At 43.8% G+C, this 13,317-nt stretch overlaps 1 protein-coding gene across 2 annotated transcripts in view; it reads left to right on the top strand.

The window, feature by feature from the left end:
- The window catches only part of usp6nl (USP6 N-terminal like), a 69,449-nt gene that overhangs the window by 9,758 nt on the left and 46,374 nt on the right, over nt 1-13,317 (top strand). The window contains exon 1 of one of the 2 annotated variants that reach the window (XM_079294149.1): nt 9,905-10,067. The exons of the other annotated variant lie outside the window; for it this stretch is intronic. Within the exon in view, the coding sequence (XP_079150275.1) occupies nt 9,998-10,067 (70 nt within the window). The 5' untranslated portion in view covers nt 9,905-9,997. Of the gene's footprint in view, nt 1-9,904; nt 10,068-13,317 lie in introns of those variants that run through there. 2 annotated transcript variants of the gene reach the window in all.

Below are 13,317 nucleotides of genomic sequence, written 5' to 3'. Positions count from 1 at the left end.
TTGAAACTTTGATTTGGTTTTCTGTAGTTGTATAATAGAACTAAAGTGGCTTAGTTGTTGTTATGGGAGCATAACATCTGGAGTATCACGGTATACTGTTTAGTTCATCCTACTTTTGTATTGTTTGTTTGCTCGGTTGATAATCCAACATTTCTGACGGCACCTGAAGGCAGCATTCCTCCTTCAGTTTGTTTTCTTCCTGTTAAACCCTGAAGTGATGATGACACATCTCCAGGAGTAGAGAACCGTTTGGCTTTGTTGTTGTTCCACAGGTTGGGCGGGTTTATTAGCTGCCGCGCTTCCGCCACTTCAAGGGTCCCGAGCATGCTGTGAAGTTGAAGTTGAATAGAGATTAAGGATTAGGAATTGTCTGGAATTGTTGTAACGTCATGCTGTTTCCGTTAATGCCACTGTGTCAGATCCACATCTAACGTCTCCCTGAAGACAGGAAGTGTGGTCGCGGAGGCCTCTAGCGTGTCACTGCAGGTGTTTTCACCCCGACTCTTTATTACCCACAATTCAATTTGTTTTATAGACATAGCAGAGATTTCATATACCTGCAAAGCAGAGAGGAAACGTTCACTAAAGACTTTTACATGTTTTAGCACATTTACAAACCGTGATGGCGTCTAACCATTTGTGTAAAATGTGCTGGAAAATGTTTCAGGCTCCATATTTCAAGGGTCTGCTCAGTTATTTTATAAACCAATGGCGGGTTTGAAAGTAGGAATAGACGTCAAACAATCCCCCTGCAAGGTCCATTTAGCAGCTGATCTGGAGCTTTCACCTGCATCACACAGTCGTCCTCGGCACAGATTGACCAGATGGGATTGGATGTTGGATTGTTCTCCTCTCCACAGGTGTGTTTTCTCAAGAAGAAGAACTTGTCCTTGTGCAACTTTGCTTCCATCACACACTGACACATTAAAAATGATTTTCTTTTGGCAACTGGGAGTAGAACTAACCTCAGGATATTCCACTTGAAGGCAATTTATGCTTTTCATTCTATGCCGTCACATCTTTTTCACTTTCTGTCCTTTTCTCTCTGTTTTTCCACCACGTTTTTGTTTTTATTCAATTATTGCGTGTGTGTGTGTGTGTGTGTGTGTGTGTGAGAACACCAGAAGGTTGGATAACTGTGTGTTGTGCGTGAAATACGTGGGATGGGGATGCCAGTTTTGTTTGCTGGAATGCAATTCTTCCACCCTCCCAGCATATTTGGTCCTTTTTCCTGAAGTGGTGAATGATGCGCTGATGTCGAGGTTGTGTGTGTGTGTGTGTGTGCGTGCGTGCGTGCGTGCGGGTTGAGTTACAGGAAGGAAGGCTTGCTGGAATATGATTACATCTCCCAGTAAACAGGGCCGTGGTAGGAAATGGATCCACAGACCTCGTCCTCAGGGCATCAGCCTCGACACACTGAATACTCCATTCAGAGATTTAATGAGTTGTATAATGTTGATGACACACACACACACACCTTGGTAGATCACATACCTGAACACACACTCTGACCTGCACAGGCAGCTTGCAAACGCAGTGAAACAGGCAACTTAACTGTCACTTCCTGGAAAACTGTAGATCATTCATGATGACCTCATCCTGCACGAGTAGGTGTGACCCTTCCCAACCTGTAACCCGGGACTTCCCATAACCTCAACTCATAGGAAGCCTTTTAGACTTTTGTACAAGGATCGCCATTGGCTCAGGCAATTATTATTTTCATTATTGATTAATCCGCAGATTGTTTTCTCAATTAATTGGTTTATCGTTTGGCTAATAAAATGCCAGAAAAGGGTTAGAAAGTCTTCAAACGTCTTCTTTTTGTTCTATATGAACACGAGTAACAAGACAATGCACCGACATATAATTCACAAACGTCCTCTTCCAACCCACGTACTAACGAGCACCTGGACATCTTTGTTTGTCCAACAACAGTTCTCCATGGTTCTTCATGTTTTAAGTATTAGTTGTGCTGTTGGTACAGCTTGTTCCGATGTGACAACACATCGGAAAGTACCTGGATTTTGCATAGGTATTTGATCAGTGTCACGATTCAGTCCCAGTAACGAGTTTCATAAAGTTCCTGCAGTGGAAAAGCTCTCTACTCCTTCTATCCATCACCCCAACGTCCTGCCTCAACAGGAGTTACATCGCAGTAAAAAGTCCGCCTCCAAAAAACGTGCAATTATCTTTTTAAGCAGACTTGTGCCGCTATACAAAGACTGTAGTTGCAGGGCCTCGATAATGGATTTTCTTTTAATGGATGTATGGATTTCTCTCGACGAGTGGAGCATCACTTCTGATACCGTTCTCATTGCCGGTGTTGCCGCTGGCTGCAGCTAAATAAAACGGTTTGCACTCCCGCCTGGTTATATCACTGCTGCTGAGCCGCTTCTCCACACGGCTGCACTTTTATCAAGTTATGTCATACGGCTCAGAGTGGACCTTCTGATTATCTGGCCGAGATGAGGGAAGGAGAGAGTAAATTACATTATCGCGCTATAGGATGCAGAGAGTTGTGGTTCCCGGCAGATTCGGTCAAGTTCAGTTTGAGTCGCTGTGTCTGAAATATTCAGCATGTTTCATTGATTCAAACTGGCTTAACCTATTTTAAACCAACTGGGAGTTTTCTTTTCTCCAGAATATGATATAACTGCTCAGATTTATAAAGACCAGGCGCCGCTCTGTGCTGACTAAAAACCTCCACCTGTGAAGAAGAAAGAACGTTGTGGATAAAAACCGAATGATATTTTAAGCGAGATAATTACACCAGTTTTCATACCAACCCACACAAATGTCTTTTAGTCTCTCCGTCTCACACAGAAGTCATGACATTAACTGGTCACAGTCACTTCGTGGCCTCGCTCTGTAGTTAGTTTCCATGGTGAGGCGAGAGGAGCTGCCCCCCCCCCCCCTGCTCGGAGGGTTTAGTTCATCAATACATAATGTCTAGACTGGGAGCGTTGCTGTGTTTGAATGTGTGGCTTCTAATGCCCTTAAATGGGATTTTATTTTTGCAGAGATGTGTGTGAATTCAGCAATTCATTTTGAAATGATTTTATCCATTTGTCGGTTAATTATTTACTGTAGGAAATGTCAAAAACTAGTGAAAAATAGCTACCACAACTTCCCAGAGCCTAAAGTGAGGTCTTCAAATTGCGTGATTTAAAAGTATTTTTAATATCTAATTTACATATGACAAATAAAAGCGGCAAAATGTTACATTTGAGAAGCTGAAACCAACAAATATTGGACATTTTAGTGGTGTAATTTGGTTTTGCGCTGTTACTGTTATTAGCTACCTTTTTTTAACTTGTTAGCTAGAGCTAGCTGTTAGCTAAAGTATTTTTTTCGTGCAACTTCTGCTATTTCTTGTTTACCACGACATCATACCGATTAGTAGCCACGCTAACAATACTAGCATGATTGAGCTAACAGATGACTGTGACTCAAAGTTATCGCTCTGTGTTTTCAGTTTGACACGTGTTAGCTCTAGTGCTAGCTATCGTTCCTCACTGGAAGTCGCTGTGTCACGTTAGCTTGTGCCGTTAGCCATCAGCACGTTCCCTGCTGCAAGAACAGTTAAGAAAAAAGCGAAGACACCAAATATCCAAAATCTACTTCTAGAGAAAACAAAAACGCTCGTTTATTGGTTTCCAGCGAGTTCTGCTGTTTCTAAATGCTAAGAATGTTCATAGATAAGATGTGCTTTGCTTGTTTATTAACCTGTTATGTTCCAGTTTGTTACACAAAGGACAAGACATAATTAAAGGAACTATATGGTTCAAAGGGCGTACAAAGCTAAGAAAAACCGGTGTACAGCTATAACATGCTGTTAAAGTGTAAAATGTGCTTCAATAGATATGCAAAACACACTTAAAAGACAATGAACAGGTTGCCTCATAAAACACACAAACATGCCAAAACATGATGCATGATGTCATTGCATTGTCTTCAGATCAGTTGTTGATGAATAACAAGAGTATCTTATCAGGCCAGACCACATTTGCAACCTCCCAATGCGACCGCGTGCAGTCGTCTTACAGCACACACACACACTCTCTCTCTCACACACACACACACACACACACACACACACACACAGCAGGCGGTGACAAACATCTCGCCGCCCGTCAACCCGTGATAAACGACACACACCCTATCGACCAATGTCAAGCGGTATACACCTGATCGACTGTGTGATGTATATGTGTGTGTGTGTGTGTGTGTGTGTGTGTGTGTGCGTGTGTGTGTGTGTGAGACAGAGAGGGCAAGCGTGGAGCATTGTGGGTAATATTCGTTGACTCCCACCACGGCGGTGTCGCAGTCACCGGGACTGTCATCGTCATCGTCGTAGATCTTCGGCTGTCCAGGGCTGCTTACGTCAAACCTCCCTTGTTTCTTCTGCTCGGCTTCGGTCCTCCAGCTGTTTATATTTACTGCCACTTTGTAAACAATGCTGCACACACAGGCGCACACACACACACACACACACACACACACACACACACACAGGTCTCCCACCTTTGTGGTAAACATGGTGGCCATTTACTGGGAGGTCTGGGAGAGGTTGGCTCAGAGGAAAGCCCTCAAGGTGGACTCGCAATCAGACTGATTTATGAACCTTTGGTTCAGGTTCATGTTTGGTTTGAACTCTATTTATTTCATGTTTATTTAGACTTTCAAGCCTTTTAAGGAAGGAAATGACTGAAACCATATTTGATTTTTACTTACTATTTATATATATTATAAATAGGGCTGAAACTGATGATTCTTTTCATTGGTTTATAATAATTTTCCAGAGCCCTGAATACAATATTTAAAATGTTTTTGTCTGACCAACAATTACAAAAACCAAAGATGTTAATGTCTTGGGGGGTTTTACACCCAAGAGATGTGCGCAAAAGTAAAAGTACAATATGGAGAAACAGATGGCCAAAATGTTAAGCTTTGAAAAAGAGCTGAAACAATTCCATGGTGGCGGTGGGAATTGAACTCTTGTTTCTAACCTCATGAGAAAACCATGAAAAACATGTCATGTTTACAAATGCTGGTTTGCATTTTATGAGGCGATGCAAACCCAAACAAACCACACGCAAAAATGCAGCGAATTAAACTCGACCATTGTGGTTGGAAAAACACACAATACACAACAGTGACACAGTGAATCTGTTGTGATGCCCTTTGTTTTAAGTTGTCTGTTAAATACATGTATCGTTGTCAATGTGAGGACCTTCGCCTGGAACAATTTGTGGTCTGAATTACACCTTGGCATTGTTTGATATCTGAATATTGAGTGTAAGCACAAATCTCAGCCTTCAAAAACTCTTGATTCAATAAATTCTTCTCTCATAAAAAGACGTCCTTGCTTCAGAAGAGGAGGTAGTTTTTGGCCAAAATGTTAAAGAGGTTTTGAATAAAACACTTTTGTATAAAATGTCAAACACGACGTGTTTCTAGCCGTGAAGGACTCTGGAAATCTGGCTGAAGTCTGATTGGTCATGAAGCTGCACACTTCAAACAGGAAATGACACGGAGGGGGGGGAGGGGGTTAACAGGAAGTGCGAGGCAGAGCGGTGATGTTGTTCCAGTGTGTTTTCTTTCCCGTCCGTTCCCATTCCCTCGCTCGCCAGGCCGAGAGAGGAAGGAGAGAGGAAAGGAAGTGAGAAAGTCAGAGAGCAGAGGGCATTCTGGGAAAAGGGGTCGCTCGTAGTGACAACCCTAAAGAGAGTTATCGCCTCACTCAGTTCCCCTTTAGCTCTATGGAGCGCTTCAGCGTCTTTTGTCTCATTGTTTTGGTTGTCCGGCCCACAACTCTACACTGCTCTTCACCGGCCTCATAACCAGACTCCATGTTACATGTAGTTTGTAAGTTAGCATGGTACTCTCATGTATTATCATTTATCTCAGGCTGATGCTGTTGGTTATTCGTTCATTACTTTTAAAGGAATCCTCTCTCTTAAGTTAAATGCTTCTAAATAAAAAGTCAGGATTCATCCTCTGGAGACTAATTGTAGGCTTCACAACCGGCTGTATAAAGTCAATGAGCAGCAGGCATGCATGTGCTTAAATGTGTTTCACGTTGTGCGTTGGCATCTCATTGGCATTCAGCAGCAGGACTCGGGCGTGCCATGATGCACTGAAGCGCAGCAGGCGGCATTCATCAATGTGCGGAGCTATCAGCACCCGGCCTAATTCAATCACCCCTCCAACACAACGCCGCCATTAGGACAACAGAGCAGTGTGTGTTCGCGCCGCTGTCACGTCTGCGTGATTTGTGTGTGCGAGTCCAACGCCGCCAACCCCAAATCAAACCCCTTTTACAGAGACGGAGTGGGAACAGGAAGCAGATAAAGAGCATGTGCTTTGTAAAATTGGGGTAGTGGCACAAGAAGTGCAAGCGTGGGGGCCAGAACGATGACAGTGGAGTCGGTATAGTCTTCTATGGTGGGAGTTGAAGTGGAAACAAAGACGTTGAAAAGACTTTCACAGTGTGTTTTCCCGGCAGGCGGCAGAGATGCTCATTTATTCATGTTGTCAAGTTCTTGACTAATTCTGAGCAATGGTGACAATGAGGACTTTAAAAGCTTCTGTTTCCTATTGAAGTCTCTTTTTTTGTGTTTTTACTTTTTTGTATCCGTCTCAAAGCCGTCTGCGCTATTCTTCTCTGTTAATGTTTCTCTTGTTCTTCTGTGTAATCTGCTAAAACTCTGGCTTTTTTTTCAAGCAAAAAGGACAAATACCCTCTGTTTTCTTTGCCATATGTGACAGCATATCAAAAAGCTTTTCTGACGAGTGAGGCCAATGCTGAAGCGTCTTAAAAGCTGCATTCTCTCTGCTGTCCACCAGGGGGCGACTCCTCTGGTTGTATAGAAGTCTATGAGAAAATGACTCTACTTCTCTCTTGATTTATTCCCTCAGTAAACATTGTAAACATGAGTTTATGTCTCAATCTCTAGTTTCAAGTCTTCTTCAATACAGCATGATGTTCATTTAGTACATTATGGTCCATTTAGAGTCACACAGGGGATGCACCCCCATTTAGAGTCAAACAGACCTGACGTGCCACTGGTCTGTGTTTTTGTAGTGTTGCTCCAACATTAATTCATCAGAAGTAGGTGTGGGAATGACTGCACTCACTGAAAGGTGGCCACCATTATGTCTGTAAGAGGCCACACTTTCACCTTATCTAGTGGAGGGGGGGGGGGTCACAGCCTAGCAACACTGAGCATATCTGAGCATAGCAACAGCAGAGTCGGTCCAGCGTTGCCATAATTGGACCTTTTGACTCAGCGCCAGAGGAGCAAATACAGACACATCTCAGCACAGAGGTGCATGTAGTGCAACAGCCTGCCAAAAATATGCATGTTTGAGAGAAAAAGCACCCGGTTCATTTAAGTGTGTTTGCAGTGTCTCCGTTAGTATAATACATAATGTGTTGCTACACAACGCTTTCCGCTCCCTGCATGCTGAACTGTCCTTGGGTAGGCGCAGTATATATGTGTGTGTACATGTATGGATGAGGATCGTTGTGTGTGTGTCACGGTGTGTTCATGTGCCCCGGAGGTGTGTGTGAAGACTCTACTCAAGGGCACTCCATCTTCTTATAGCGACACAGAACATTAACCATCAAGCACCATCTGGTCAGAATTAATTGACAACCAGCTGGACGTCCTCTTAAGTGAAAGGTCGACGTCGGCAGGATGAATTTTGAAGCACTGACGTGGTGGAAATAAAGAAGTCACAACATGGGGCATGTATCGCCAATTGGAAGTATAAATGGACAGATTTTAGCAAGATGTTTTAGTTAGAGAGAGAAACGGACGGGAGGAACTGTGGACTGATTAGAGATGGCGTAATGGACGCGGGCGGAGAGTACATCACGAGACAAGGAATGGACGGCTAACAAGAGTAGTGGAGAGGATGCGTACTGTACAAAGACTAATTAGATATACTCTAATCTAATGTAGTGGAAGGATGGGAGTCTTAAGTGCACTGCAAACAAATCTCCATCACATCCATCATTTTCGTCCCCAATTGAGCCCTAAAAGTCTTGATTTATAAAAACAAGTAATCAGAAATCTGCAAAGAGAGGGAGATTACTTCAGCATGTGTCCTATATGGATATAGTTCTTTCATTATTTTTGCTAGAAATGGGATGAGAAGATGTTTTTATTACTTTAAAGGTGATATGTGATACCTGGTCCATACAATCTAAACTCACTGTTAAAGAAAAAAAGAATAAGCTAAATTCAACCTAAATGCTCAGACTCTGAGAGCCGGTCACAATAGCTGCTCTCTTATAATGTTCATTTGTAGCTATCTCGGGTTTATTGTGCCACTTCCATGTATGTTTTCATAGTTTGGCAGAAAACAATACGTATTTTCGTTATAAATACAAGGTGTCCACTTTGAATTTAATCCAGCAAAAAAACTACGGTATGTTTGTGCACGAGTGCATCTCTACCTCTTCGTTCTCTCTTGGACTGAAGGCAGACGGGACGCTGCAGTGACTCGCTATAGCCTCTCAAAGTTCAAGTGTTATTACAAGACGGGACTAGCGGGGCTGGTGTTGTTGTGTATAGGAAGAATCTAGCAGGACCTTGGATGGATCCCTGAGGAACGCCACATTAGATACCAGCTATAAATAATGAAGAAATACCCAAATTTACGTGTGAAGCTGTGGCATTAATGCCAACCACATCTTGAAGACAATTACTTCAGACAGCGTGATCGACGCGTTTTAAAAGCCACGAGATCCAGAAGAAGCAAGATAGCGCCTTCCTCAAAGACTCAAACGGATGTTTTCTCTTTTTTTGCACATTGCAACCTTGAATTCTTTGTTATTGTTATCTTTGTTCTGTCTTAAAAAAAGCCACTAAAAAGATCTTTATCATGATAACAGACATGCTGAGTTAAAAAATGTGAGAGGGCGAAACCTGAGGTCAACGGCGTCACTGATGCTGCTGGGTGTAATCAGTGGGACACACTAACATAGACTCAGCTTCACTGTCAATGTACACCAGAGAAGAAAGAAAGGGGGCTTGGTGACAGCAAGGGACACAATGAGGAGGGAGGAGGAGGAGGAGGAGGAGGGTGCAGGAAAGCAAAGAGGAAGGGAGGGAAGGAGACGCTGGGGGTGAGTGAGTGGAAGCGCTCATTAATAAGCATGTAAAGGATGTGATGAGAGGATAGTGAGCGAAGCAGACAGTGTTTTTTCAGGACTGAGGGAGGCTGATGCGAAAGAAAGAGAGGGGACAAGGGAGTAAAAAAAAAAGGAGGTGAGAGTTGGACAGTTGAGAAGCAACATCACCGGTCAACTGTGCACGTATTGATCCACGACAACCAGGTGGTTTTATCCGCCGGAGCCACACAAGAAGAAGAGGAAGAAAGAATATAAGAGGATTGCTGTGTTCTGCCGACCGCCGGATGAAGAGTGTGTGAGAGCACTCCAGCTGAGCGACACAACACACACATCACACGCGAGATGAACACATTCAGTTTGCCAGAGAGCCGGCGCTGCCAGCGAAACCTCCTCCTGCTACTTTCAGCCGCTCTGAGTTGTTGAGTTGAGATTTAGACGCTGTTTGATGTAGACCAGAGGCAGCGCTCGAGACGCAGGTGAAGCACTTATCAGGTCGTGTGTTTGCTTGCTTGCTTGCTTGCTGTACATCTGTGCTTGGAGACCGGCTGTTTACGGTATGTAGAGATACGCCAGCAGGAGAGGATCGAAGGATATTCGAGTGCCGGAGAGTTTCTCAGCATGACTTGAAATCTGGAGGAAAAAAAGGATAAAGAAGATTTAAAGACAAACTCCCGGAGAAGCAACACCCAGAAAACTCGCAGATCTCGTGGGGGAAATATCTGAGATCCCCGGGAGTCGAGATGTGGATTCGGGGATGAGTCCTGAGGGGGAGCCAAGGAGGCATGAGGAGGGTGAGAGGGCAAGAATGGGCCGCCCCTGCCCTGTGCCACGTCCGGCGGTCTCGGCGTGAGCATGCAGGTCCTTCAGATCGTCAAGGAGCTGGTGTCACCCTCCAGACGCAGGGCAGCGGCCAGATTTGGAGGTGTGTGCATGTAACGACCCGCTGACCCGCTTTCAAAGCCACTAATTGTATTTCTCAGCGAGACATGGACGTGATCTATCTAGAGAATCACACAACGGTTTTGTCAGGAAAGGGCAGCAATCCAAAGGATTTCTGAGCCGTGTGAATGTTTGCAGTCGGGTTAGACCAATATAGAGAGCGTACAAGGCTTTTATTAAAACTGGTTATTGGCCAGTTTTGTTGTCCTCTCCTGATGCGAGCGAATTTCTGCTGCTGCACAGGTCTGTTCAACCAAGAATGAAAGCTGCCTCGCCTCGCTGTCAGGAGCACTTAATCCTCCCGTAACGTCTTCATTAGTTTAATGTATGTTTCAGTGGAGAGTGTTGGTGGACTAAATTCTGCAGCCGAGGCTTTTCCTCTCCGGGGTCAGTTTCACAAAGATTTATGAGACTGAGGTGTAGAATTAGGGAAGTCTAAGTTTTGCTCTTAGAGGTTTTAGAACGCTTGAAACTAATTGGCACGTAGGCAAAAGTGTGTCTGGGGTTTCCGAACAGCCACACTTAAAAGGGTGAAAAATTGGTGCAGGAAGTTTGTGTGCTTGTCGGATTGTGCGTTTCGTAAAGTTGAGGACATTGACCACACACTACACCCGCACTGGATAGCAACAGTTGCATTTCCTCATGACAACTATGCACACCGGTTCCGGTGCAAATTGTCCACATTGCAAAATCAATCCCGACAGAAAATGTCTAAGGGCCTAACGTTAACAACGCGACACATAAAACGACCCAAAATGTTGTGCTAAAGCTAACGGTATCTGTTGTGGCAAGCCACGTTTGTGTGACCAACATTTAACGGTAGCAAGTGCATATCGGCGCGCGTACATCACTGTCTTCCTCTTATCCCAGCTGCTGACGATCTCAAACCAAACGTTGTCCTTCATTTGGTTGTCGTTGCGGTGTTTGTCGTGCATGATTTGGTTTTCGAGAAGGTGGCTGCACATTGTTTCCAGGACACCAACAGTCCGAGAGATAGTTTGTCCACCCCGAAAACAAACCTTCCGAAGGCCCATTGCTCCTAAACTGCACACATTAGCACACAGCTAATTATTACGCAGAGTTACATTGTTTTATGACATCAGTTGGACCGAAGGATTTCATCGGTCAAACACATATTTCCGTAGAGAAACCAGACGGCTGTTCTTAAGTGTGATATGTTCATTATCTTATGCTCGCGCGCACGTTTTCACCAACACGTGTGTAACTGTACGGCTCCTATTTCACACGAGCACAGTCGCGCATGGCCAATGCTGCAAGCGATGCTTTTGATTCTTGGAATATTTGGCTTTTCTTGGCATGGAAATATTCGGATTTATTAATAAAGTTGTTCTCAATGTCGAGGTTAAACTTCTCTCTGTGTCTGTGTGGTGTTTGACTGACGTTCCTCCGGAGTCACCGCTGTAATAGCTCTGTTGCTGTGAGACACGAGTGTGTGTGTGTGTGTGTGTGTGTCCCCTGCAGCTGCATTTCTCTGGTGTGCAGTGAATAATGAAGCTTGGTGCCCGGGGTAATGGAACACGCTGTGACCCTCGACCCCTCGTCCTGTCTCTTCTGATTGGATCGGCTCGAGCGATACACCCAATGATGTGTGTGTGTGTGTGTGTGTACTGTTGTGAAACACTTGTTTATTATTGTTGTCGCCACAAGTTTATCCGAGCTTCTTTTCTTTTTTTTAAGAAAGCCACAGCTTGTTGCCTTCTCGCTTCACTGCTCCTCAAATACAAACGGTGCGTCTGTAGTTCCAGAGGGGCGATTTGCATAAATGTAACGACAGGTTGATAGGAAGGTAAATTGGTGCTTCTTGCAGATTATTTTTCCAAAGCACTTTATTTCTCAAGCCATATTGCGAGGTCTGTGTTTACCTACATTTGCGTTTTGGATTAAACTACGATTTAATTTTCACCTGAATTGGCTTCACTGAAGATTAAAAGAAAGAAGTCACTCTCTTTGTCTGTGTGCTGTTTGCACTGTTAGGGCTGTTAGCACTGTTAGCTGCTAGCCGCCGGCTCATCCTTTCGCCATGTCGAGAACCATGTGGAGACTAAAGATATGAATTTTACATTTAGTGCATTTAAAGTAGGATGAGGAGAAAATCAAATACCATCATATGAATATTGGGACGGTATTGCAGGGTGGACCATTGATGCTTTTACAAACTATTTACACATGAGATTTTTATATAACTACTAAGTGGGTAAAGACAAATAATAGAACAGCTGGATCAGTTTGGTGCATAATTTGACTGTAATTCAGGAAAAGACAACACTTCTGCAGAATGATGACAATATCTGTATGATATCGACATATTGCTACTTTAAATTGCTACTTTCTTTGAGTCTTTACTTACCGTTACTGTCAAAGAAACAGTCTTTTCTTCCTCCTGGTTTGTGCGATAAAGCAATTCATTGCGTCTGCTTTCAGCTCCCGGCCCGCTGAGGTCGAAGCATTCATGTGATAGAAAAAAGGCTGAATATATTTCCTCTAAAAGCTATTCACCTTTTAGAGTGTTTGTTCAGGTAAAAAATGCTTGTTGTCCCCTGCCAGCTGGCGTTGATAACAGCTTTAATTGATCAACCCACCTCGCTGTAGTGAACTCATGGAGGACCAATGAAACCGCACAAGCGTGCGCTGCAGCCTGCATTCCTGTGGGAAGTCACGATTTGAGGTAAAAGTCGCTTTTGTCCTGAGTCACTGCTTTTAAATGATGGACGGAGGCAGATGTTACAGGCATGCAGATGTTTAATTTTGAGGCGGTGAACAAGGTCAGATATGTGTTTAAGGGCCAGTAATCACAGCGGCTTAATGTTGCAGCTTAAGAGCAAGTTAACCTCCGAACTGTTACGCAGGAACTACTCGGGTGATCGTTTTCAATGGAGTCACCGACACTCCGGCCTGAAACGCTGTGTTTTTAATGGGAATTGTGACAGAAGTGTCTTCAAGCTGCATTCTCTCTAGTGTCCACCAGGGGGCGACTCCTCTGGTTGTATAGAAGTCTATAGAAAATGACTCTACTTCTCTCTTGATTTATTCCCTCAGTAAACATTGTAAACATGAGTTTATGTCTCAATCTCTAGTTTCAAGTCTTCTTCAATACAGCATGATGTTCATTTAGTACATTATGGTCCATTTAGAGTCACACAGACCATAAAGCAGGGGATGCAAATGCACTTTTAACGAGGAGATCGGTGTTGAGTTATTTTGAAGTTCCATTA

Source organism: Melanostigma gelatinosum (genome assembly GCF_949748355.1).
Source record: "Melanostigma gelatinosum genome assembly, chromosome: 22".
Taxonomy (NCBI): domain Eukaryota; kingdom Metazoa; phylum Chordata; class Actinopteri; order Perciformes; family Zoarcidae; genus Melanostigma; species Melanostigma gelatinosum.
This window is presented reverse-complemented; position numbering and strand designations above follow the sequence as displayed.